General features: G+C 31.3%; 1 protein-coding gene across 2 annotated transcripts; it reads left to right on the top strand.

Annotated features, from left to right (window-relative positions):
* The first annotated feature begins 152 nt into the window (after window positions 1-152).
* On the top strand, window positions 153-3,798 carry LOC126660272 (eukaryotic translation initiation factor 2 subunit alpha homolog). Of its 2 annotated transcripts, XM_050353679.2 has the most exons (8): window positions 153-639; window positions 1,490-1,546; window positions 1,630-1,716; window positions 1,787-1,933; window positions 2,088-2,192; window positions 2,966-3,064; window positions 3,329-3,489; window positions 3,645-3,798. In XM_050353679.2, the coding sequence occupies exons 1-7, from the start codon at window positions 265-267 to the stop codon at window positions 3,482-3,484; spliced, it is 1,026 nt and encodes a 341-aa protein (XP_050209636.1). In that variant the 5' UTR covers window positions 153-264; the 3' UTR covers window positions 3,485-3,489; window positions 3,645-3,798. The 2 variants fall into 2 exon arrangements, with proteins under 2 accessions (XP_050209636.1, XP_050209635.1); XM_050353678.2 differs by lacking the exon at window positions 3,645-3,798 and having other exon boundaries at window positions 3,329-3,631.
* Window positions 3,799-26,001: the final 22,203 nt, after the last annotated feature.

Raw genomic sequence — 26,001 nt, 5'->3', positions numbered from 1 at the left:
CAATAAATTAGAGCGTATTTTTATTTAAAAAAAAAAAAGCACATGGGATGTTTTTACTCATACAAAAATCATTAAGGTCTAAAATATACCTTTTTCCCAAAAAGAAAAGGCCGAATCCAATTCTAGTGGTATAATCGGGAAGCCCATGGTCGTGGCTCCGCATAATTCTTCTTTCTCGCGTTAGATTTAGTGCGATTTCATCAGAAAAACCCTAAGAACTCAATAAAAGAGAAAATCCCCAATTCAAAACCCTAAAAATCGGCGATGGGTCCTAATTTGGAGTGCAGAATGTACGAATCGAGGTACCCAGAGGTGGACATGGCAGTGATGATACAGGTGAAAAATATTGCGGACATGGGCGCGTACGTGTCGCTGTTGGAGTACAATAACATTGAAGGTATGATTCTGTTTTCAGAGCTCTCACGGCGTCGTATTAGGAGTGTTAGTAGCTTAATTAAGGTCGGGCGTATCGAGCCGGTGATGGTTCTGCGTGTCGATAAGGAGAAGGGGTATATTGATTTGAGTAAGAGAAGAGTTAGTGAGGAAGATATTGAGACTTGTGAAGAGAGGTATAATAAGAGTAAGCTTGTTCACTCGATTATGCGCCATGTTGCCGAGACTATGTCTGCCGATTTGGAGGTATATTAGTTTTTTTTCTTATGAATGTTAGATGGTGAAAGTTTTTAATTGTCTAGATTGTGATTTTTGGTAGATTAGTTGAAGAATTGAACATGTGTAGTAATGAAATTAACCTAATCATGAAATTAATCGGCTTATTATCTTGTCGATGTGCAATTTGTGAAGTCTTTGTTAGTTCATTGTATGAAGTTTTGCTATTATAAAAATTGGATGTTTTCATGTTTTAATCGATAACATTAGACTATGTCTACTGATTTGGAGGTATATTAGTGTTTGTTTTGATGAATGTTAGTTGGTGAAAGTTTTTAATTGTTTAGATTGTCATTTTGGTAGATTAGTTGAAAAATTGAACATGTATTGATTTTTCAATAATAATGAAGTTAACCGGCTTTTTATCTTGTCGATTTACAAGTTGTGAATTGGTTGTTAGTTCATTGGATGAAGTTTTCATGGTTTAATCGATAACATTAGAAAATTGCAGAATAGCTTAGTACAATTGAAATTGGAGATTGTGATTTCTGATAGATTAATTGCAGAATTGAACATGTATATAATAATGAAATTAACCTATATACTATACACCTAACAAGGCTTATTATCTTGTCGATGTACAAGTTGTAAATTGGTTGTTAGTTAATTGGTTGGAGTTTTGCTGAAAAAAGAATTGAACTTTTCATGGTTTAATCAATAACATTAGAAAATTTGAGAATAGCTTAACATTCTAAAATCTAGATATGTTGTATAATCCCTTTGCTGTTTTCATGATCAAGTTGTGATTTCTGTTTTCATGGTCAAATATTGTGTGCTTTCATTTATAATGTATCTTACCACCATAGTGTTTTTTTAACAGGAATTGTACATTCATATTGGCTGGCCGTTGTACCGGAAATATGGCCATGCTTTTGAGGTGAGGATTCGCTGCTTTCTATATTATTCCTGTTTCCAATTTTATTTTGTTATTCTTTTTGACTCATTATGTTAGACTCGCAGGCATTTAAAATCGTTGTGAATGATCCTGATTCAGTTTTGAATTCCCTTACCCGTGAAATCAAAGAAGTTGGTCCTGATGGTCAAGAGGTAAATTTTGTTAAATAAAATAGTTTCTGCTGATTTTATTTGGATTACTTAGTTCTTGTTTGCTGAATAGGTTACCAAGGTAGTACCTGCTGTGACAGAGGAAATTAAAGAAGCTTTGGTAAAGAATATAAGGAGAAGAATGACCCCTCAACCATTGAAGATTCGGGCTGATATTGAAATGAAATGTTTCCAGTTTGATGGAGTTCTTCACATTAAGGTCACATTCTCTTTCCTTTAGTCTTCTACTACTGTTTCTTTAATTTGTTTTCTTCTTCTTTCAAATGGCTAAGAAATTTGTGTGTGCAGATAAGTACTCTACTTGCAAGGCATTTTTATGATATACATAGTTTATTTGTTTATCTAATTGACAGGATTCTATGAGGAAAGCTGAGGCTGCAGGCAATAAGGACTGTCCCGTGAAAATTAAACTGGTTGCTCCTCCACTTTATGTTCTTACAACACAAACGCTAGACAAGGTTAGATTTGCACCTGTACAGAATTTTAGTCTTCTATAATTTTTCCTTGTACATGGGGCGTAGCTAGGACTGAATGTTAAGGGGGGCCGATTATATAAAAATTTAAATTTAATATCTCTATTTTAAAGAAAATAAAAGTTAAAAGGGTTTTTGGAAGGAAACAAAATTTGAGGAGTGCCAATTAACATAAAAATTCAAACTTAATAGCTAAAAAAAATTATAAAATAAGAAGTTAAAATACTTTTTTGTTAGGAAAGAAAAGGGCTTATGCCAAAAAAAGTATGAAACGCTCAAGATGTAATGGCCCTGGCTCTGCCCCTGCTTTTACACAATTGGCATTACTGTATGGTTTGGAAATCGTAGTATTCTGCTATATTTTGTTGAAACAGCATTCTTTGGTTGAGTACAAGTCCATCATTTGCTCTGCTTTCTTTGCTTTGCAAAGTTCATAGTAGTTAAATTTTCTGCATGTTTCTAATAGCTTAGTACAATTAAATTCCTTGTGTTCTATTTATCGACACTAGCACTGTCCCAGATGAACTAGCCTTGCCTACGTGATTTATGTTCTTTGGGTTACTTATCGTTTTTGAGTTTCTCAATTTGTATATCTTACATATTTTTGCTTTGGTTCTTATTCTTCACTTGTTTCTCAAACTACAAGTGACGTAGCTGTTTAAATACACTTTTTACTTTCTTGGATTATATAATTGATTTTGCCAATTTAATTTTCCACTGGCAATAACATTATTAATGAAATTTTTTAATTGCCGTAGGAGCAAGGTATATTAGTTCTCACTAAGGCAATAACTGCATGCACCGAAGCAATAGAGCAGCATAAGGGGAAGCTTATTGTGAAGGAACCTCCGAGAGCAGTGAGTGACTTTTTTTTTACTTCTCAGTTTTTTATGGGTTAATTACTATTACCTCTGCAATTAGTTCAAAATTACTGTTCTCCCCATGAATTTTAAAAATGTACTACTATTTTCTTACTTACATTTATCTAATACCTAAAAAGTCGGGGAAATTTTTCTAATTTCAGGAGAAAACAATAATTTACAACATAAACTTATTAACCCTAATTATACTGGTGCTATATGTATATATATAATGTGTGTGCGCGTGCATTGTTTTATTAGGTGAGTGAACGAGATGATAAATTGCTTGCTGAACACATGGCTAAGTTAAGAAATGAAAATGAGGAGGTTAGCGGCGACGAAGATAGTGCAGACGAGGAAGATACAGGGATGGGAGACGTCGACGTGGAAAATGCTGCACCTGGCATCATGGAATAGACAAGGTTCGGTTCGGTTTTTGTTTGAATCAAATATTTTCTTTATAACAAGTATTATGGCGATTGTAAAGAAATCAGTTGCTGCACACATTTGTATCGTTGAGCCTTTTTTGACAGAATACTAAATTATTGATGAGATTGGTTTTTACTGTATGGTGTAGGTTGAAGCCTTTAGCTGTATGGCTCAGCGTATGCCCTTGCAAGCTAGGTCTGGCTAAAGCAGGCTTAGGACTACCTTACGTTTTAGTTAATTTGATTAAATCGGTTTTTGTTAAAATTGATAGCTCGATTAGATAAAATATTTTGTTTAATTAATTTTGGTTCAATCAGTCCTGATCAGCTGATTGGTAAGAAAAATTCAACAAAAAATGCTAATACATAACGATTTAGATTCTTATGAGGTGAGGAAACAATAGGTTACAACTACATTTTATAGAGAGAAGATGCAAATATTTCATTCATCTTCACTATGCCCTTTATGTAAAAGTAGCGTAAATTTGTATTTTTGCAAAAAAAAAAAATCTAGAGAAACAATTTTTAAAATAGTTTCAAAACAAAAGCATGATAACAGTGAAAATTAGTGACTGAACCAATACTGTTGTATAAGTTTTTATATTTCAAAGCTATAATCTCTTATCACCTTTCCAGCTAAATTTTCTTTTATTTCATGTAACTCCACACACATTCTTTCAAAAAAGATAATAAAATTGTGTAGCTTAACAAATTAACAATGAAATTAAATTAGTGTGAGAAACCATACCTGGCAAACTCTACATATACACGTTTCTAGGTAAAATCCTAGTTTTAATATACTTATTCGATAGTTAGAGATAACCCGTAATTTTCTTCCGGCATTCTAGTGGCGAATTTGTATTTCTTTTCAGGTGGATTATAAGCCATCTAAAGATCTTGAATAGGTGTTTGCATTCATTTTCAACCCCGTTTAATAAAATGGCGTATTTGCTCCATTTTGACAATTTAATGTCTTTTTGCTCTAACATACACATAGAGGGCGTATCTGCTCTTAAATATAAACACGAGGGGAAAATTAATTTGCATATTTTCCCATCTCTAATTGGTGGCGAAATAACGTGAAAAGCCGGCTAAGATGTTTTGTAATTCAATTTTAAAGAGTAATTATTTCTTTATTCTTTGTGATAACCTGAGACTATGTTATAATTAGGCAAATCATATCCTAATGTCCTTGTGGAACATTATTCGCACATATTTTGAGAAAAAATTCTTGAATTTTTCTTATACCTGGGAATTGCTCTGGCAGAATTTCAGTGCAATGTAATATCAGCAATATACTAGCTAGCAAGTAGATAATGAGAATGAAAAGTTTCATATAGAAATTCTTAAACTGATTTAAGCATTTTTTTTTTATTATAATTGCTTATGTTTCTTATTTCTTTCAATAAGATTTATATGAAATTAATGAATAAATCGAACATATATATAATACTTATATAAGCAAAATCTCTATTTCATTAATATCATACAATATTCTCTAGTTAAATCAATCAATAAATCGAACATTATACAATATTCTATAATCGAACATATAATATAGCACCTTCAATATATTTTTAAAAATATATTGTCACCGACTATTACATCAAATTACTTATGATTTTAACGATCTTGAAGTACTTTCACTTACGATAGAAAATTATACTCTTGTACGACTTCGATATAGTTTAATATTTTGATACTAGATTAAAATATAAGAATAATAAGATAAAGGGGGCAACCATCTCTTCCTTTTCTTTGTCTCAGCCTGCCCGTTGAGTCCCAATTTCTCATCCTCAAATCTCATCTTTCACAATTTTGATATTATGGTACCAAAATTTTATGACCCGATTTACTCTTTGCACCGAAGTCCGAACCCATCAGAGCAGATCGGATCCGATGATAAAATTGGTCTAAAAAATTGCAATAAAAGTTTTGATTTGACTAGAGGATTTCAGATTTTGATGAGAGCGCAATATTTTTCAATGTGAACCGTAAAATATTCCCCATGTCGAAAAATTAATGACTGATTTAATTTTTCATCGGAAAACCAAAAAGGGTTCGTGGTTAGACTGGGAGAGGCAAATATGGAGAGATATAGCTGAATTGACATGAATAACGATCTGATTTTCTGCCTATAAACAAAAATTGGCAAAGTAACTTTTTCTATAATTATAATTATAAAATTTTGGAAATTAACTAACATTTTTATAGAATATCAACAAAACTCGAAATATAAGAATGAATAACTTTTCTTGCTCAAAATAAAATTTAAAAATCACGACTAAATAAGGTTTTGTGTTCAAAAAAAAAATTAAGAATAAGATTGAATAAATTTTCGTGCAAGATAGTGTTCTATGGAGAATTTCCTTTATTCTTTTTTTCTTTTTTGACATTTTTGAGTGTGGTTTTTTTTTTCTCTCTAGGTTATGATTCAACTGTGAAGAAATGGAATTTATATAGCAAGTAAAAAGAGAGTCTAATAAATAATAAAATCCCAATACAAGGTTTTATTATCTAAATGAATATGAAGTTATGATAATAACAAGAAAATTCCGATTTTATCATTTAGACTTTGGATTCATTTGGATTTTGTTACTTGATTTTATTTATTGTATTTATAGTATGTTTCAATACTATGTCCACCTTTTCATCGCCCCAAATCCTTTTATATGTTAAGTAGAATAACAATAATATAGTAACATACTCTTTTAAATATAAGAATTTTTATTCAACCATATCAGAAGTTGTTATAGAAATTAATAATGCGTTTTTATTGACATGACATAGAATGAGATGCTTGAATATTAATATGGGTAGCATTATTCGTAGCTCGTCTAATTAACTTAAAAAGTAAATTTCATAAATTTAATTAGGATTATACAATTAAATTCTTTTTACTTCTAAAAGAGAAAAAATAAACTTTACTGAAAAGGCTGAGGCAAACTTATCTTAAAAATGACAACACAATTTTTTTTTTATAATTAATGACAACACAATTTTTATTAAAGAAAAGAAAACAAACTTTCATCAAGGCGGATTAAATAAAAATTTGCAATACTTAACTAAAATATAAGTGACAAATAGTATTACTAAAAACAATTATGACCTGATAACTTCATTTTTGATACTTAACGTCTCAATATAATTTTTAATATTGAGAATATGGTGGCAGTGTTAATATCTTGCAATTAGTTTTAATAAAAAAATTAAAATTGAGTAAATTATACATTCTGATAGTTTTTAAATCTTTTAAGATTAAATCATCAAATTCATAAAAAAAAAAAGATTAAATCATCAAATTTATGAATTAATTTCTTTTGATTGAATATATTTCTTTTGATTGTTATATTATTACATTTTTTTTTCAATTGTAATACTATTGTAACTGATTGTTTGTTATTGTTAATTATTTTATAAACTTTATAGTTAATAACACATTAAATTAATTATTTGAAAGATATTATACTAATTTTAATAGGTTTTTATTTATTTATAATTTTATATAAAATACTGAAAAATATTGTTTTTGTATAGTATAATTATAAAAATAACCTTTTCAAATAAAGCCCATCCAAGCTTATCTATTTCTTTTATTTTATTAAATCAGACCAAATTGAATTTATAAGGGTTATTAGACAAAATTTAACCGAACTGATAGATTCTATGGAGTTTTAAATTTCAATTATTTTTTTGGTTCAACTTTTATGAAGTTTAACCGAACTTGTTTATTTTTAAAATCGAATCAAGCTAAAATCAATTCGATATAAATTTATCAATTTGATTCAGTCATTCAATTTGGTTAGACTCTTACTAGAAGTTTAAACGAGATGAATCAAATCAAGTCCGAATAATATCAAGTTCAACCTCGAGTGTGTTATATTTTATGCATTTGAATGATATGCTAGTTGTCGAGTTCAATAAAAAAATAAAAACTATATTTGATGCATTTTTTCATTATAAAATATGAAATTTTATAAATTAAAATTTTAGAGGTATAAAAAACTGGCATTATATTAAAACATTATCAATTTATACGTTTAAGATACTCGTCAAATGAGCTTTTAAACTTGATGTGGGGAACAAATTTTTTTGATTGATATTCAACCCCAGCTGTTGAGTTTGGTTTCCTAAGCATATTTGTATAATTGCTAATGTTTGTTATAATTGTTGGATTAATACAATATAACCATTCTCTAAAAAAAAACCATATTAACCATTCCTTTTAACAAATTATACATGAAATTTGTGAATAAATAAAATTTCAGAAATCCTTGTATCTTCTATACTCAATCAACCATTAGCACCCGTTCGTTTCTTCTCATATCTTCTTTGCTTATTTTTTTTAAGTTGATATTATCTGAATACGCTTTTTTCTTATATTCCGTCCTGCTTTTTGAGGCTGCGTTTTTGCCGCTGATGTTTTCGACCTCTCAAATACACATGCTATCAATATAATCTCAATTCAACTTTTTTTCTTTGAAAATAAATAAAATAATAATGAAAATAAATTCTTAGGTAAACATATTCATCATGTCATCAAAGATAAAGCCAATGACATTATAGACTAGTAAATATATGACTAGTTTGCCTGCTTTATCACCCCATAATTTGTCACCTCATTCAAACTCGCTTCTCACCTGGCTATGAATTTTCAACTTTTACAATTTCGACCTTATGGATACCAAAGTTTTATTATCCATTTCAATCCTTTTCACCCGCTCCAAAATTTGATACTAATGAGCAGATAGGTTCCGATGATAAGGATGGTAAAAAAAAAATTGCAACATAAACCTTTGGTTCGACAAAAAATTCTGTATGAGAGCACAGTATTTTCTCAACGAAGACTGTGAAACATTTTTCACGTTTGAAAATTAACGACTGTGATTAAGTTATTTGCCGAAAACCCAAAAAAGGCTCATGAATAGGTGTTGAAAGTGAGAAGTAAAGAGAGTGTAGCTGAATTGTCATGAACAACGATCTGGTAAGTAATCGTAAGAAACGAAAAATTCATAAAATAATATTTGTTTGTTAATAGATTATAAATATAAAAAATTTAGATTTTCTGAAAACATTTTTGAAAAAAAGAATACTCCACAAAACATAAGACAAAGGAAATTTCCAGTATATTTTATAGAAATATTTTATAAATTTCAAAATTTTGTAATCGGTTTTAGAAAGTTTAAATAAATTCGAAAATCAAAACATAAGACTCGGTAAATTTCCGTGTTTATAAAACAAAACATGAAATTGAACAAATTTTGGTGTTTTAAAACAAAATTTGAGAAGATAAGTTTTGGCACAAGAAAGAGTACTACTAAGCATTTTCTTTGTTTTTTTTTTCTTTTTTGACATTTTTGAGGGTTTTTTTTAGGTCATAAAGACTGGGTTATGATTTACCACTATGAGGAAATATGATTTATATAGTAAGTGAAAAGAGTTATGGTAGTAAATTTTGAAATTCCAATATAAGATTTTAAATATCTAAATGAATCTCAAGTTATGATAATAAAAAGAAAATTCAGATTTTATCATTATGGCTTTGGATTCATTTAGATTTTGCTACTTGATTTGATTTACTATATTTATAATATTAGTATGTGCAATTATGTTTCAATACTGTGGCCACGAGAAATTCTTAGGTCTCAGTCCACCACGTCATCTATGAACTAAACCTATCACATTATGACACGTCATTAAAATAATGGCACTATCGTAATATTACTGCTCAAAGTGTACATAAGTAATAAACAAAATTACGATAGTGCTATTATTTTAATGACGTGTCATAATGTAATAGGCTAGTCCACGAATGACGTGGTAAACTGAATCTACCTAATAATCTCTCCTATGGCCACCTTCATCAGTAGGGGTGTTAAAATGGATTAGCGGGTCGTAAACGTGTCATGTTGATCTACTCTGTTGATACGATTAGGTTCAACACGAACACGACTCGGTTAACTAATCGTGTCAAAACCTTCAACCCTAATACGACACAAATTTTAAACGGGTGACACGACACGATTAACACGTTAAGATAAACGGGTAACACGATTAACACAATTACACGACTCATTTAACATTTAAAAATACTAAAACCATAAAAATATAATTTTAAACTTAAATTTATCAATTAATACTCTAATTATAAAAAAATAAATTAAAATTTTTTTATTTATAAATTAATATAATTATATTTAACTAATTTAATAATTTCATTTTTTATTTTATGAAATTATAACTAGTTTATTTCTATAATATTATAAATAATATAATTTGTAAAATGGTTAGGCGGGTTAGATGGGTTCGCGAGTCAACTCGTGACACCACCCATTTATTTCGTGTCATAAACGGGTTGACACGGTTAAAACACGAACTTGCTAAGACTCAATCTGAATTCGTCAAATTTACAATTAGGTGAATCGAGTTATCGTGTCATGATCCATTTTGACACCCCTAGTTATCACCTCAAATCCGTCTATTTGTTAATTAAATGAAATAACAATAATATAGTAACATATTGATTTAATATAAGAATTTTTATTAGATCATATTTACAAAAACTATAAATGCATGATTACTGATTTAACATAGAACAAGATGTTTGAACAATAATATACACAACATTTTTTGCAAATCGTTTAATAAATCTAAAAATTCAACTACATAATTATTTAATAAAATTATTACAACCAAATTCTTAATGATATTCTTTATAATAACGAGTATTTTTTTTAAATAAAGAGTATTTTAAATTTAAAGATTTTTTTTATAATTTTACTTCAATAGACCCTTTAATTTTTAACTTTTATTTTACTTTTTCAATAAATATTAACTAAACAATAATTTTTTATTTGTATTTTTATTTTTATATCAGATTAGCAATATATATATATATATTAAGAAAAAATATATTTTATTTGACTTTAAAATCTAATACAATTGATGAAATGTGAAATAGAGAGTGAAAATTGGCTCTCTTCGCATGTAGAAAGTTAAACTCACTCTCTTCTCTAAATATACATAATAATCAGTCCATTAGACTTGCATTTTATTGTTACACTCTTTAATTTAAAGAGTTTGACTCTTTTGAAGAGTCAATGGAGGATGTCTAATATTTTATTAATGTTTAGCTCTGATCTTTGATGTCTTTTTGCTTTGATGACCAATTTTAGAGAGTAACTGTATAATGTTGTTTAACTGCATATTCTATCTTGTTTTTTTAGTGTCTTTGAACTTCTGGGCTTGTGTTTTTTTTTTGTCAAAGATAGAGTATGATTTTTAAAGGCTCAATTTGTTAGTTGTTAGTTATGGAGACAAGATTGGAACCCATTATCTCAAGATGCGCTTAGATACACTTTAACCAGGCTAGGCTCACACCGGCTTCTAGGCTTGTACTTGTAGCTAGTTATTATGGTTAATAACTTATGAGTTTCAATTCTTAATCTTTATTAGAGTGAGCTTTGATTGGAAAATATAGTAACTTCATGGGTGCAATTTGCAAGAACTGGACTCTTTTTACAGGAGATTGGAACTGGAATTTACAAATTCAGTTTAGATGTTTCTTTATTTTTACCATTTTTAACATAAAGTTCTTAGTACTAAATAATGAGCTAATGAGCATAAGATGTGTAGTACTACTATTGTTTGGGAAGACAAATGCTTTATATAGTAGGGACGAAACCACGACTCCCCCTATATCCGTATTTTTTTAATTTTTTCCGGTGCCGACCCTCCTCGACACCCCCACCCCGATCCGCCCTTGATGTCAACAATATCAAGGGTGAGCTTGTTTATTACTATTTACTGGTCTTTTTCTGTCAATCCCACATCTCAAATGCTAAAGACAAGTCAGTCTTACGTTTCGGTGTTTCATTTTTATTTCCGAAAATACTTCTGAAATTTTATTTTTATAGCCTATTTTTGTAAAAATAATATATCTTGTTTCTTGTTTTAGCGTTTTCCGTTTCAGTGTTTCCGTGTATAGACGTTATTCCATAATTACTTTAAGCTGAGAGCGATTTAGTTGTCTACTAGTCTTTAATGAATAATGTCTTGTATTTTGCAGGTTGCATCTGGAATTATTTTTCCCATAGTAAGGGCTGAAGGAGATAAACTAATGTTCTTCTCCAAAGCAAGTACAATTTCAGTAATATAGCAAGTGATATAAAATCTTTGCCTTCTGTTTTAATTTTATACTAAAATTTCAATTTGTATTAAAACGGTACAAAAAAAATTGATTGTATTTCAAACTGTAGTATATTGTCTCTTTTCGCTAAAATAAGACATATTACTACATCAGTTGTCATATTGGTCACCATATAATATAACATTTTCGATATTTTTTTATAATATATTGTCACTAATTATTACATCAAACTATTTTGATCTCAACAATTTTGAAGTTCACTTACAATAGAAATTTAATCTCATACGATTTTAACATAGCTTAATATTTTGATACTAAATTAAAATATAGGATAAAAAATTTAGTACAACTCGGTACGGGTGAAGATAAAGAGGGCAGTCATTCCCTCCGTTGTATCCTTTCATTTGTTTTGTCTCAGAGTCAACCCACTTTTCACAATTTTGACATAGCGGTGCCAAAATTTTATGACTCATTTTAATCTTTGCACCTAAGTCGGAGCCTATAAGAGCAGATCGGATCCGATGATTGCAAAAAAATCCATTTGACGATAGGATTTCAGATTTTGATGAGAGCGCAATATTTTCTCAATGTTAACCGTGAAATGATATCCCGCTCGAACATTTAGCAATAATGGTCTAATTTTTCGCTTAAGAACCAAAAAGGGTTCATAATTAGGTGTGGTTGTAAAAATAGAAAGAGTGTAGCTGAATTGCCATGAATAACGATCTGGTTTTCTGCCGATAAAACAGAAATAATTTGTGAAACAATATTTATTAGAAAGTATTTTATAAATATAACGTTTTGGAAATTAACTAACATTTTTAAAAATATATCAAGGAAACTCGAAATATAAGAACGAATAAATTTTCTTGTTCAAAATGAAATTTAGAACATATGACTAAATAAGTTTTTGTGTTCAAAAACAAAATTAAAAACGTAAGATCGAATAACTTTTCGTGCAAAATAATGTACTAGGGAGGAGCAGTTTCTTCATTTCTTTTCTTTTTTGACATTTTTGAGTGTGGGATTTTTTTTTCTAGGTTAGAAGGACCTGGGTTCAACTCTGAAGAAATGGCATTTATATAGCAAGTAAAAAGAGAGAGTGTAATAAATATTAAATATTAAATATTAAAATCCCAATACAAGATTTTATTATCTAAATGAATATGAAGTTATGATATTTTAAAAAGAAAAATCAGATTTTATCATTAAGGCTTTGGATTGATTTAGATTTTGTTACTTGATTTTCTTTATTGTATATGTAGTATGTTTCAATACTGTGGCCATCTCCATCACCCTGAATCCTTTTATTTGTTAACTAGAATAATAATGATATAGTAACATATATATAGTAACATATATATATAATAATTTTATATAATCATTCTATTTAATTCATTTTTTTTAACTTATCTAACGTGAAATTAAAAAGTGGATGTCTTAAAAGTTAGTTTTTGAGATATACACTTTTAAAGGAAAATTGGATGACGGAAATGGAAATATTGTCACATAAGAAGAGTTATAGAAAATGGATTAAAATGATGGGTTGTAAAGCAATTTTCCTTTTTAAAATAAAAGAACTCTTATTCAACGATATCAGAAGTGGTTATAGAAATTAATAAAGTGGTTTTATTGACATGACATAAAACTAGATATTTGGATATTAATATGTGCAACATTATTCGTAGCTAGTGACAGACGCAGACTTTTATTTCAAGGGGTCCAAATTAATTATGTTTTATTTATAAAATAAAAAAAACCAATAAAACCGATCTATTATTATATACTTTTTTACATCAAACCAAATTGAATTTATAAATGATGTAAACAAAATTTAATCGAACTGATTGGTTCTATTGATTTTTCAATTCAAAATATTTTTTTGGTTCAATTTTTATCGAATTTTAACTGAATTTTATTATTTTCAAAAATTAACCTAAAATTAGTTCAATTTAAATGAATTTTTTAATTTAGTCATTCAATTTGGTTCCACTCTTACTATAAGTTTAAATGAGCAGAACTGAACCACGTCCTAATTATACCAAGTTCAAGTTCGAGTGTTATACAAATTAAAACTCAAATGAGCTTAAATTCTTAATTTAGCCCCTATACGTATCGGTTTAGCCCCTATACGTATCGGTCTTTGCTTTAATTCTGTTTGATTTTATGTTTCTTCAAAACCGACCGGGTTTTAATATTTTTACCATTGAGCCAAAATACCAAATGCACACTCTATATCCACCAAAACTATCAGAAAATAAACACAGAGCAACTATATTGATTGAAGTTTGTAGATTACAAAACTTAAAACTAATTATAAAACTAAATCTCTATTTATAGAGAAAATACAATAACCGTTTCTAGCTAATTATGCACACACACTGTGTGTGTTGATGAGCTGTAACCAGCTGTATATGAGCTGTAATTGGTTGTTGATGAGCTGGAATTTATAGCAGCAATGTTGGAGCAGCGGAGAAGTGGCCTTCACGATAGCAACGAAGCAACATGACTTGTGTATTTGCAGCAACAGTTTGCATGAACTCTGTTACCCCCCCCCCCCTCAAGCTAGACATAGATATCTAAGATGTCTACCTTGATAAGAGACCATGTTGCAGCAACAGTTTGCATGTTCAGTGTGCCTTTTTCATTCTGGAACTCCCTCTGCACCTTTTCAAATCCTTTTCCAAATGACCATATTAATGTCCCATTTCCATATATTTCTCATCATTAATATGCAGAGAAGCAATAATGCATCCAATCAATTCATTCAACCTGAATGTCTTGATCTCATTTTCTTCCAAACTCAAAACAATAATAGGATTACACACCTTTGAAGGCAACCACTTTGCACTAATAGCTATGGATATCCATCCATTTCAACAACAAAGCTCAAAACACCAACTATTAACAACAATGGAATAATTGCAGAACTCCAGAAGTTTGAGCAATTTTCAATACATGACATATAACTAATCCGCTAGCAGTAGAGCTTTAAGCATTTGAAGGAAAATCCCAAACCAAAGAATTCAAGTCAAGAGCAACAAAACTTCAGTGGCATGATTATCAGCACCCAAGATAATTCTAGCACATATGCTAGCTAAAAAAAACACCAGCAACCATAGCTGAAATCTCATTGAGGAATTCTACCGAACGGTTAATGAGCTAAACTAAAATCTATTTGTTTTCACCAAATTGAATAGCTCAGACTAAACAAACCTTGAAACTAAAAATCATATTGAGATTAAAACTCAAATGATAACAAGAGATAAGGAATTGACTGAAAATGATATTTGTGAGAAACGAAAAATCAAAAAATCAGAGATACGAAACTCAATTGATAAGAATTGAATCTACTCAACAATCAGGAAGAAATGAGCAGCAATGATGAACAAGAAACGGTTACTATTCTCTCATCAAAATCATGTTTGACAGAGAACAAAATAATATTAGAATTTGAACGAAAGAGAATCTGAAATTGAAACCTGAATTTGATTGAAAGGAACCAGAGGTGAAATCGAAGTTGAACTTGAAATCACCGAACAATGAAGGTAATCTGCTACTGAAATATGAATCAAACTTCTCATTTACCGAATGTGATAAACAGAAACTGATATTGAACCTTAAATCCACTGATAGTGATGAACAACATATTGCGTTGAGCTGAAATCTGAAATCGAACATTGAGTCACCGATAGGGATGCTCGTAAACCGAAATTCAATCCGGACCGCTGGGACTGGACATCCAGTTCGGTACAACGGAGAAGAAGCTGAAATCGATAAATCTGAAATCACGGAACTGCTGGGACTGGACATCCAGTTCAGTTAACCGGAGAAGAAACACTGAATCTGAAATGCGGCGGCAACACCGGTGGCAACGCCATCTCCGGGCTCGGACCCGCTTTGATACCATATCAGAAAATAAACATTGAGCAACTATATTGATTGAAGTTTGTAGATTACAAAACTTAAAACTAATTACAAAACTAAATCTCTATTTATAGAGAAAATACAATAACCGTTTCTAGCTAATTATGCACACACACTGTGTGTGTTGATGAGCTGTAACCAGCTGTATATGAGCTGTAATTGGCTGTTGATGAGCTGTAATTTATAGCAGCAATGTTGGAGCAGCGGAGAAGTGGCCTTCACGATAGTAAAGAAGCAACATGACTTGTGTATTTGCAGCAACAGTTTGTATGAACTCTGTTAAAAACCATGTCAAATTAACATTAAAATGTTTACCTGCGGCATAACATTTGTTCGTTGAGAAACTAACAATTTGATTGTGAATTGACCAATAAGTGTTGATATGAGTTTGCTAATAGATTCTTGAATTTTTATTTATACCTTCTTGTAATTGCTCTAGAAGAATTGTAGTGCAATGTAATTTCAGTAATACAGCGAGATAAAATCTTTTCCTTGTGTTTTAATCGGATACAAAAATTTCAAGTTGTATTAAAACAGTACAAAAAAAATAGATTGTATTTCAAACAATATATATTATCATTTTTTTTGACGAGTACTCACTCTACTGAGCTGAAACTCAATATCATTGTCAAACCCCGAGATATGGACCGCCCGCAATCCCACATATCTTGGTAATTCCGGGCTATAATGGCCAGCAATCCAATCTCAGTCACTCCATATTAAGAAAGGGCGTAGCCGGGGTTCGAACCCGCGACTTTTGACGCCCAGATGACTGAAGTTTAGACCATTAGACCATACCCGTGCGGGCTATATTATCATGTTTAGATACGCTAAGACGATCAGTTGTTATATCAGTCACCATATAATTTGACGTCAACAAATTTCTAAAATAAATAATATTATAAATAATTGTTATTTTAATTCATTTATTTAATCCACATAACGTGGCATTAAAAAAATAGATGAATTAAAAGTTGGTTTTTGAGATATATATTTAAATTAGCGGATTATAATATAAAGCATTTTTTTACTAATATGTTGTAGTGCAATATAATTTCAATAACATAGCTTTATGAATCTCAAGTAGGTTGATACATATGATTTCATTCGACCAAAATGATAATTAGAAGTTTCATACAGAAATTACTAAACTGATTTAAACATTTTTAAAAAAAATTGCTAATATTTGTTATAATTGTTTAATACCATAAAACCATTCCTTTCAACAATATCATCATCAATCAAACTATGGATTATAAGCTTTATATATGTTTTAATTTGGTACTACAATTTTAATTTTGTGTTAAAATGGTACAAAAATAAATAATTGTTTCAAATGATAATATATAATCACATTTTCAGTAATGATATGAAAATCATGCAATATTATGGGTTAATTACATATAAAATCACCACCTTTATACGATTTTTCAAAAATAACACGACCTTTAAAACGTGTCAATTCAGGGCATCACCTTTCATTTTTTTTCAAAAATAACATGGGCACGTTTTTAGATAAAATTTTGCTGACTTGGACACCCAATGTGAGTGCCACGTGTCATGCCACATCAGCAAAAATGCCACTAAAAATGTGCTCATGTTGTTTTTGAAAAGAAATGAAAGGTGGTGCCCTGAATTGCCACGTTTTAAAGGTCGTGTTATTTTTGCAATTTCGTGTAAAGGTGGTGATTTTATATGTAATTAACTCCAATATTATTACACTTGTAGTCCGCCTTGCTCTTCATGGCTGCGTTATTGCCGCTTACGTTTTCAACCTCTCAAATGCAGATGCTATCAATACGATCCCAATTCATCTTTTTTTTCTTCTTCTAAAAATAAATAAAATAAAGATGAAAAAAGAACTTTTAGGTAGACATATTTAATTATGCCATCAAGAGATGGAGTCAATAACGATTCAACTAATCCGCCTGTTTTATCACCTCATAATTTGCCACCTCATTTAAACTCGCTTCTCACCTGGCCATGGATTCTCAAATTTCACCCTTAAATTTTATTTCTCTACAATTTTTTTTTTGATAATTATTTCTCTACCATTTTGACCTTTGGGTACCAAAATTTTGTTACCCATTTCAATCCTTTCATCTGCTCTAAAATCTGATACTAAGAAACAAATTGAGTTGGATGATTACATTGGTCCAAGAAATTGCAACATAAACCATTGGTTCGACAAAATATTCTGTATGAGAGCGCAATATTTTCTCAACAAAAATTGTGAAATATTTTTCAATCCGAAAATTTAACAACAATAATTCAACTTTCGGTGGAAAACCAAAAAAGATTCATGAATAGATGTTGAAAGTGAGAAGTAAAGAGAGTGTAACTAAATTGCCATGAACAACGATCTCGAAAGTAATCGTAAAAACAAAAATATCATTAATTATTTTTTATATAAAATAGATTATAAATAATTTTAAAAGCATTTTTGAAAAAAGAAAACACAAAACATTAGACCAAGAGAAATTTCCAATATTATTTATAGAAATATTTTATAAATTAAAAAAAATCAATTTTAGAAAGTATAAACAAAATTCGCAACATAAGACCTCAATAAATTTTTGTCTTAAAAAAATCAAAAGATAGAAGTGAACAAATTTCCGTGGCAAAAAACAAAATTTAAAATTAAGAAAACTTTCTGCGCAATATAGAGTACTACTAATTATTATTATTTTTTTGTTTTTTTGACATTTTTGAGTGGTTTTTTAAGTCAGGATTGGGTTATGATTTACCACTACGAGGAAATGAGATTTATATACAGTTATGGTAATAAGAGTGTTTATCTACGCAACCGTTATGCCATGTCATTTTTACAACAAGCTAATGAGATTAATTTGCGATAGAGAATCTTTTAATTTTCACTTACTTTTTTATCATTAATTTTTCATATGGATAACACATGATTAGTTTGTTGTATAAATGACATAGCGTAACGATTGTACTCGTAGTAATAAATATTAAAATCCCAATACAAGATTTTAAACATCTAAATGAATCTCAAGTTTGATAATAAAAAGGAAATTCAGATTTTATTATTATGGCTTTGGATTCATTTAGAGTTTGCTACTTAATTTGATTTATTATATCTATATTTTATAGTATGTGCACTTTTGTTTCAATTATGGCCACCTTCATCATTCCCAATCCTTTTATTTATTAATTAAGTGGAATAACTATATATGCGCGACATTATTTACTGATCCAACATACAACGAGATGTTTGAACAATAATATGCGCGACATTATTTGCAAATCATCTAAAAAATCTAAAAATTGAATTACATAGATATATATTTAATTAGAATATTACAGCCAAACTCTTCAAAACAGAATAAACTTTTCTAAATAAAGATAAACTCAACTCTTATGAAAACGCCAAGACAAATCTACATAAAAGGACAATATTTTTTTTTATTAAAGAATAGACTTTCATCACGGCAAAAAAAAAGTCTCAATATTTAATTTAAATTTTAGTAGAAGAAAGCATTATTAAAAAAATTAAATATATTTGCAACCTAAAAGTTGCATCTTTGATATTGAAACTTCTCGATACAATTTTTAATTCTGGAAACATGGACAAAATTTAATTTTTATTATGATTTTGAAAAATAACGGTAAAACAAACTTAAAACATAAAATGGTGATTAAAATTAAAATTGACTACTATCATCAACAGTGGATATTAATTATTATTAATTTATCGCTGATAGTAGTAAAATATATATAAAAAAGAGAGTTATAAAACACCTAAATTTAAAAAAAAACAATAAAAATTTTAAAATTTAAAGAAAAATAGTGTGTTCGATATTATTATCTTTTCAAAAAAATTATGAAATAGATATGATAAGTTTAAAAAATAATATAAATCCTCACACCTCAACCTGTTCGATTTATAATTTGGCTTCATCCTTGATTTCATATTAAAAGATTTTTATTAATGGAAGTTTTAGCCTTTGAGCGAAAAAAAAAAACAGATATTACCCGTTGCTATCCTCTTGCCTAATAGGCAAAGATTTACCTCCGTGCTATATTACATGTAATGTGAGAGAGTGTTTTAAAAAAATAATGTGAGAGAGTCGGTATACACATAGTAGATAAATAACAAAGATAAATTTTTAAATAGACTCAATCCACCACGTCATATATAAACTAAACCTATCACATTATTACACGTCATTAAATTTTTTAAATATACTTTCATTATTATTAAGGCAAAAGGTACAAAAAAACCCTCCATGTTTCTCCAAAAGGACAATACAGCCCTTTTACTTTTTTTGGGCACAAAAAAACCCTTGTTGTTTTTAAATCGAACAAAAAAGCTCTTCCGTCCATAACTTTGACTAACAGACGTTAAGATGCTGAATTGGCGGTAGGAAAAAAGTTCAAACACACCCCTAATATTTAAAATACTTACCAATTTTATATTTGTAATATTTTATGTATTATTTCACTCTCTTCTTCCTAATTAACTCTAACTATTTTTTAACAATGTGTTCCAAGAAATAACATCCCTCTTATCAATTTCAACGAAAAACGATTCCACTTCTTCGACGGAACCCGATTTACAATACATTTTCAAAATCGAATTTCGCAAAGACCTATCTAGTAATAGCCCATTCTTGATGGCATAGCAATGAAATTGCTTCCCTTCACTCAAACTATCATATCCATAACACCCCTGCAGCATAACAATCAAACTAACTGAATTTGGTTCCACCTCCAGCCTCATTTTATTAAACAATTCAAAAGCATAACCAAAACATCCTTCACAAACATACCCAGAAATCATAGAAGTCTAAGACACCAAATCCCTCAGCGGCATTTCATCGAACAGTTACCGAGCGTAACAAACACACCCGAATTTCACATAAATTTCGATCATAGTATTACAAAAATACAAATCATGTCCAAAACCCATCTTTATTGCTGTAAAGTTTTAAGAACCAATATAAGATTTGTAAGAGAGAAACCCTCTGTCTTTTCATTAAGAAAATCACACTTATTTATACAAACATACAGCCATAAAAGAAGAGCTGATTTAGGAACTAATTAGGGAAGGTAAGACTATACAGGAAAGGTAAAACTATACAGCTAGTATTTCCTATACAACAAGATTATTTCCTATTACCCTCCCTCAAGTTGGAGCGTGTAGATCACAAATGCCCAACTTGCGTAGAAGATGTTCGAATTGTCGTCCACCGAGTGCTTTAGTAAAAATGTCAGCGACTTGAGAACCCGTGGGAACATAAGTTGGTCGGATGATACCGCTTTGAACTGCGTCACGTACAAAGTGACAATCCATCTCGATATGCTTAGTACGCTCATGAAACACCGGATTGGCCGCAATATGTATAGCTGATTGACTGTCACAGTACAGCCATATGGCTCTCGGAAGATGGAAGTTGAGATCCAACAATAATCCTTGCAACCATTTTAATTCACAAGTAATCATTGCCATAGAACGATACTCTGCTTCAGCCGATGATCGAGAAACAGTTTGTTGCTTTTTGGTTTTCCAAGAAATGGGAGAACAACCTAACTGAATATGCCATCCAGTTAAAGAACGACGAGTCAGAGGACAACTTGCCCAATCAGAGTCACACCAAGCGGAAAGATGTAATTCAGTTTGCGCTTTCAGCAAAATACCTTGCCCAGGACTCCCTTTCAAGTATCGAACCACCCTCAATGCTGCTTCCCAATGTTCTTTTTGAGGTTTTTGCATAAACTGAGCTAGGACATGCACAGAATAAGATAACTCAGGTCGAGTAACTGAAAGATAAATAAGTCGCCCTACCAAACGTCTATAACGTTCTGGATCATGTAAAAACTCCCCGATTGCCATAGCCAAATTGTGATTTTGTTCCATTGGAAATGAAACTGGTCTAGCTCCAAGCAAACCGACTTCTGAAATAATATCCAAAGCATATTTGCGTTGGCACATGTAAATTTCTTGAGAACTACGTGCAACCTCAATGCCCAAAAAATACTTCAATGCTCCTAGATCCTTCATATGAAAACAACTGCTCAAGTACTCCTTAAATATTTGAATGGCTGAATGATCATTGCCACCCACAATTATATCATCAACATAAACAAGCACATTAATTTGTACCATGTCTCTTTTGAAGATAAATAGAGAATAATCATAATAAGATTGCTTGAAACCATATTTCTTTAGAGCAGAACCCAACTTTGCAAACCAACATCGAGGAGCCTGTCGTAGTCCATATAGCGATTTTTTCAAATGACATACCAGCCCTGATTTGTGAGCATAGAAACCAGGAGGCATGCGCATGTAAACTTCTTCTTCCAAGTCTCCATGTAAGAACGCATTGTGCACGTCCATTTGGTGAAGCTCCCAATTTTTAGCTGCAGCTACTGCGAGAAACGTACGAACTGTAACCATTTTTGCCACTGGTGCAAATGTTTCATTATAGTCAATTCCTTCGACTTGCCTGTTACCCATAATAACCAAGCGAGCCTTGTAACGTTCGATGGTTCCATCCGCGTTATACTTTATTCGAAATACCCATTTACATCCTATAGCTTGCTTGTCTGGTGGCAATGGTGTCACAGTCCATGTTCTGTTATCTTCTAAGGCTTGTATTTCTTTCTTCATGGCTTTTCTCCATCTTTCATCTTTGACAGCCTCAGCAAAAGAATTAGGTTCAATGGTTGTGGTAACAGCTGCTAAGAAAGCACGATGATTCATAGAGAATTTAGCACAGTCCAAATATTGTGTAATCGGATAAGAAGTACCCGAGGAACGTTGATGGTCGATTGAGTTTGCAGAAGGGCTCATTACTTTCACAGTGTGTAGAACAAAATCTCGTAGCAAAACAGACCCACGTTTCTCTCTATGTCCACGCCCAGCTAATTCTTCGGATTGCTGAACCTGTTCAGTTTCAATCACACCCTCTCTTGTTGCAACAACGTTTTGATCTGGTGTATCACTATTGGACTCAGATACATCCTGAACCGCCTCGTCATTTTCTTCTCCAATGATGTCAGGATAACATTCTAAGCCTCCTTCAGCTAATCCATTGCCCACAACTTTATTAGTCATTCCTTCCTTATTGCTGGTTTCATGTATATAAGGAAATTGGGTTTCCTCAAATACAACGTCTCTGGATACAAACAATTCGCCTGTTTCCATGTCATACATGCTCCATCCTTTCTTTCCAAACGGATATCCAATAAACACACATTTTCTGCTTCTACTCGCAAATTTATCTCCCTCTCGCCGTTGGTTACGAGCATGCATAAGCCAAACATCCAAACACTCGAATATTTTCATATAAAGGGACTTTACCATATAAAAGTTCATAAGGTGTTTTTCCTTTCAATAACGCAGATGGAGTTCGGTTAATTAAATATGCAGCTGTTAGCACACACTCTCCCCAAAACTCAATAGATAAATTTGCCTGAAAACGAAGTGCACGTGCAACATTAAGTATATGTCGATGTTTTCTTTCGACTCTTCCGTTTTGTTGATGGGTCCCAACACAAGACGTCTGATGTATTATTCCATTTTCCACAAAATAATTACTCAAACAGGTAAATTCAGTCCCATTATCACTTCGAACTATTTTAACATTTTCATCAAATTGTCTTCGTATCAAAGCAAAGAAATTGAAAAGAGTTTGTGCTACTTCAGATTTACTTTTCAACAAATAGACCCACACACTTCTTGAATAATCATCGACTATTGTTAAAAAATAATGCGCACCACAAAAGCTTGGGGTTCTATAAGGACCCCATAAATCACAATGAACAATTTCAAAAATATTGGATGCTTTATTATTGCTGGAAATAAACTATTCTCTAGTTTGTTTTGCTTTAAGACAAACTTCACAACTAGCATGTTTATCACTGCTAGCATCAACAATTGGTAATAAACTAACAACCTTATCAGAAGGATGTCCCAACCTTTGATGCCAAACTTCAAAGGTATTTTTCCGTACTGCTGTCAAAACTTTAGCATGCTTCACGCTTTCCATTCCTTTGAAGTAATAGAGCCCTTCACGCTTCTCACCCGCACCAATCACCGTCCTCGAATTGTGGTCCTGTATTACACAAAATTTATTAGTGAAGAGCACTGTGCAATTCATCTCATCGGTAAGTTGAGAAACTGAAATCAAGTTGCATTTTAAATTAGGAGCATATAACACTTTGTTCAATTTCAGATGTTTATTTAACATCGTAGTTCCTTCTTTATCTGCTATAACTTCCTTTCCATCTGGCAATCCAACCGGAATCGAATGAGCATTTTTTACGTTGCTCAGTAATTCAAAACTTCCTGCCACATGATGAGATGCTCCAGTATCAACTATCCATTTCTTAGTGTTGCACGTACCATTTAATCTTCCTTGTTTTTCATCTTTTTGGGTGTTCAAAAAATTAAGCAGCATGTTCCATTGTTCACCACTCAATTCATTTAAGCCTTTCATCTCAGCTTCAGTTGCCCTGCTTTCTTGTGCTGGCACAGTTGTTGCATGTGCTCTAATGGGTCCGCCACGTCCTCTTCCCCCTACAGTGGCTGACTGTTTTGGTCCTGCTTGGCCACGTCCACGTCCACGTCCGCCTCCTTTTGGTCTCTCACCCCACCAATCCGGGTAACCAATCAGATCAAAGCATGAGTCGGGATTATGTCCCGACTTTCCACAATTTTTGCAGGTTGCAGATTTATCGATTACTTCTGTTCGTCCCTTCGAAGACCATCCTGTTTGGACAACAAAAGCCATATGTTCACTTTGGTGCTCTTTTCCACGTGTTATATTACGAACTCTTTCTTCTTGGACAACCATAGAATATGCCCGATTCAGACTTGGTAATGGCTCGGTGCTCAAAATATTGGATCGCACTGTTCCGTAAGTTGAACCATCTAATCCCATTAGGAAGTAGTGCAACTTTTCTTCTTCACGCTTCTTGTCCAATTCCCCACTAATATTGCATTTGCAGTTTCCACATTTACATATTGGGTTTTGCTCATAATTCCCCAATTCTTCCCATATCATTTTTAATTTTCCATAATAACTCACTATCATCATGCCGCCTTGTTTGCACTCCACCAACTCTGTTTTAAGTTGATGAACACGTGCCCCATTTCCTACCGAAAATCGCTCCTTTATGTCATCCCAAAGATCTTTTGCAATCTCCAAATATGAGATGGTTGATCGTAGAGTCGGTTCTATTGTATTTAACATCCACGACACCAACATCGAGTTAACAGTCCACCAATCTTCCATTTCTGACGAGTCTTTCAGAGGTTGAGTTATTGAACCATCGATAAATCCATATTTTTTCTTGGCTCGCAGCGCCGTTCTTATCGCCCTTGCCCATTCGTCGTAGTTTTCTCCTTTCAGCTGAACTTGTGTTATAATATTTCCTGGATTATCACTCGTCGAAAGAAAGTATGGAGATGTATTTGTAGTCATGGCTTTGATACCATGTAAAGTTTTAAGAACCAATATAAGATTTGTAAGAGAGAAAACCTCTGTCTTTTCATTAAGAAAATCACACTTATTTATACAAACATACAGCCATAAAAGAAGAGCTGATTTAGGAACTAATTAGGGAAGGTAAGACTATACAGGAAAGGTAAAACTATACAGCTAGTATTTCCTATACAACAAGATTATTTCCTATTAATTGCATCACAATGAACCATTTTTCCAAACACTACGTCACTCTTAAGAGACGTAACGGTTCTATTTATTATGGAAAAAGTGAAGGTGTCATTGTTAACACGCAATTCTTTCATCTTCTTGTACGAGAACAAAACATCATTATAAAGACCAGTATCAAGAGAAGTTCTCATCGTCAGATTTCATGTTAGAGTGTTGAGTTGTTTACGTGAATTTAGAAGTGATAATGAAGTGAAGGGTTTATGGGTGTTTAGGTGATGGGTGTGAAGTAGAAGAAGAGGGAGTGTAGGAGAGGTGAGGAAATGTAGGAAGGCATTGAAATGTGAAGTATTAGTGGAGAGTATGGGTATTATTCTTGATCCTAAAATCTTTCACGGTGCAAAACTATCACATGGTTCTATTGCTGGGTCGGAGTGCCAATTTAAAAATAAAAAAAATAATTAAATTAACTAATTTTTAATTAAAAAGGAAAAACGATTAACTCGGTATGCCGGCGATCATTTTTTCGGAAGGATTAGGTGATGGTGGTTTGATTAGATTTAATTGAATTTTGAGAAATTTAATTGGTTTTAGTTATGTTTTAATTGATTTTAATAAAAAAATTAATTAGAGTTAATTAGGAAGAAGAGGGTGAAATAATACATAAAAAATTATAAATAAAAAATTGGTAAGTATTTTAAATATTAAGGGTGTGTTTGAACTTTTTTCCTACCGCCACGTCAGCGGCTTAACGTCTGTTAGTCAAAGTCATAGACGGAAGGGTTTTTT

This window comes from Mercurialis annua, linkage group LG8 (genome assembly GCF_937616625.2).
Source record: "Mercurialis annua linkage group LG8, ddMerAnnu1.2, whole genome shotgun sequence".
NCBI classification, from domain to species: domain Eukaryota; kingdom Viridiplantae; phylum Streptophyta; class Magnoliopsida; order Malpighiales; family Euphorbiaceae; genus Mercurialis; species Mercurialis annua.
Note: the sequence above shows the minus strand (reverse complement) of the source record. Positions and strands in the feature narration are given on the sequence as shown.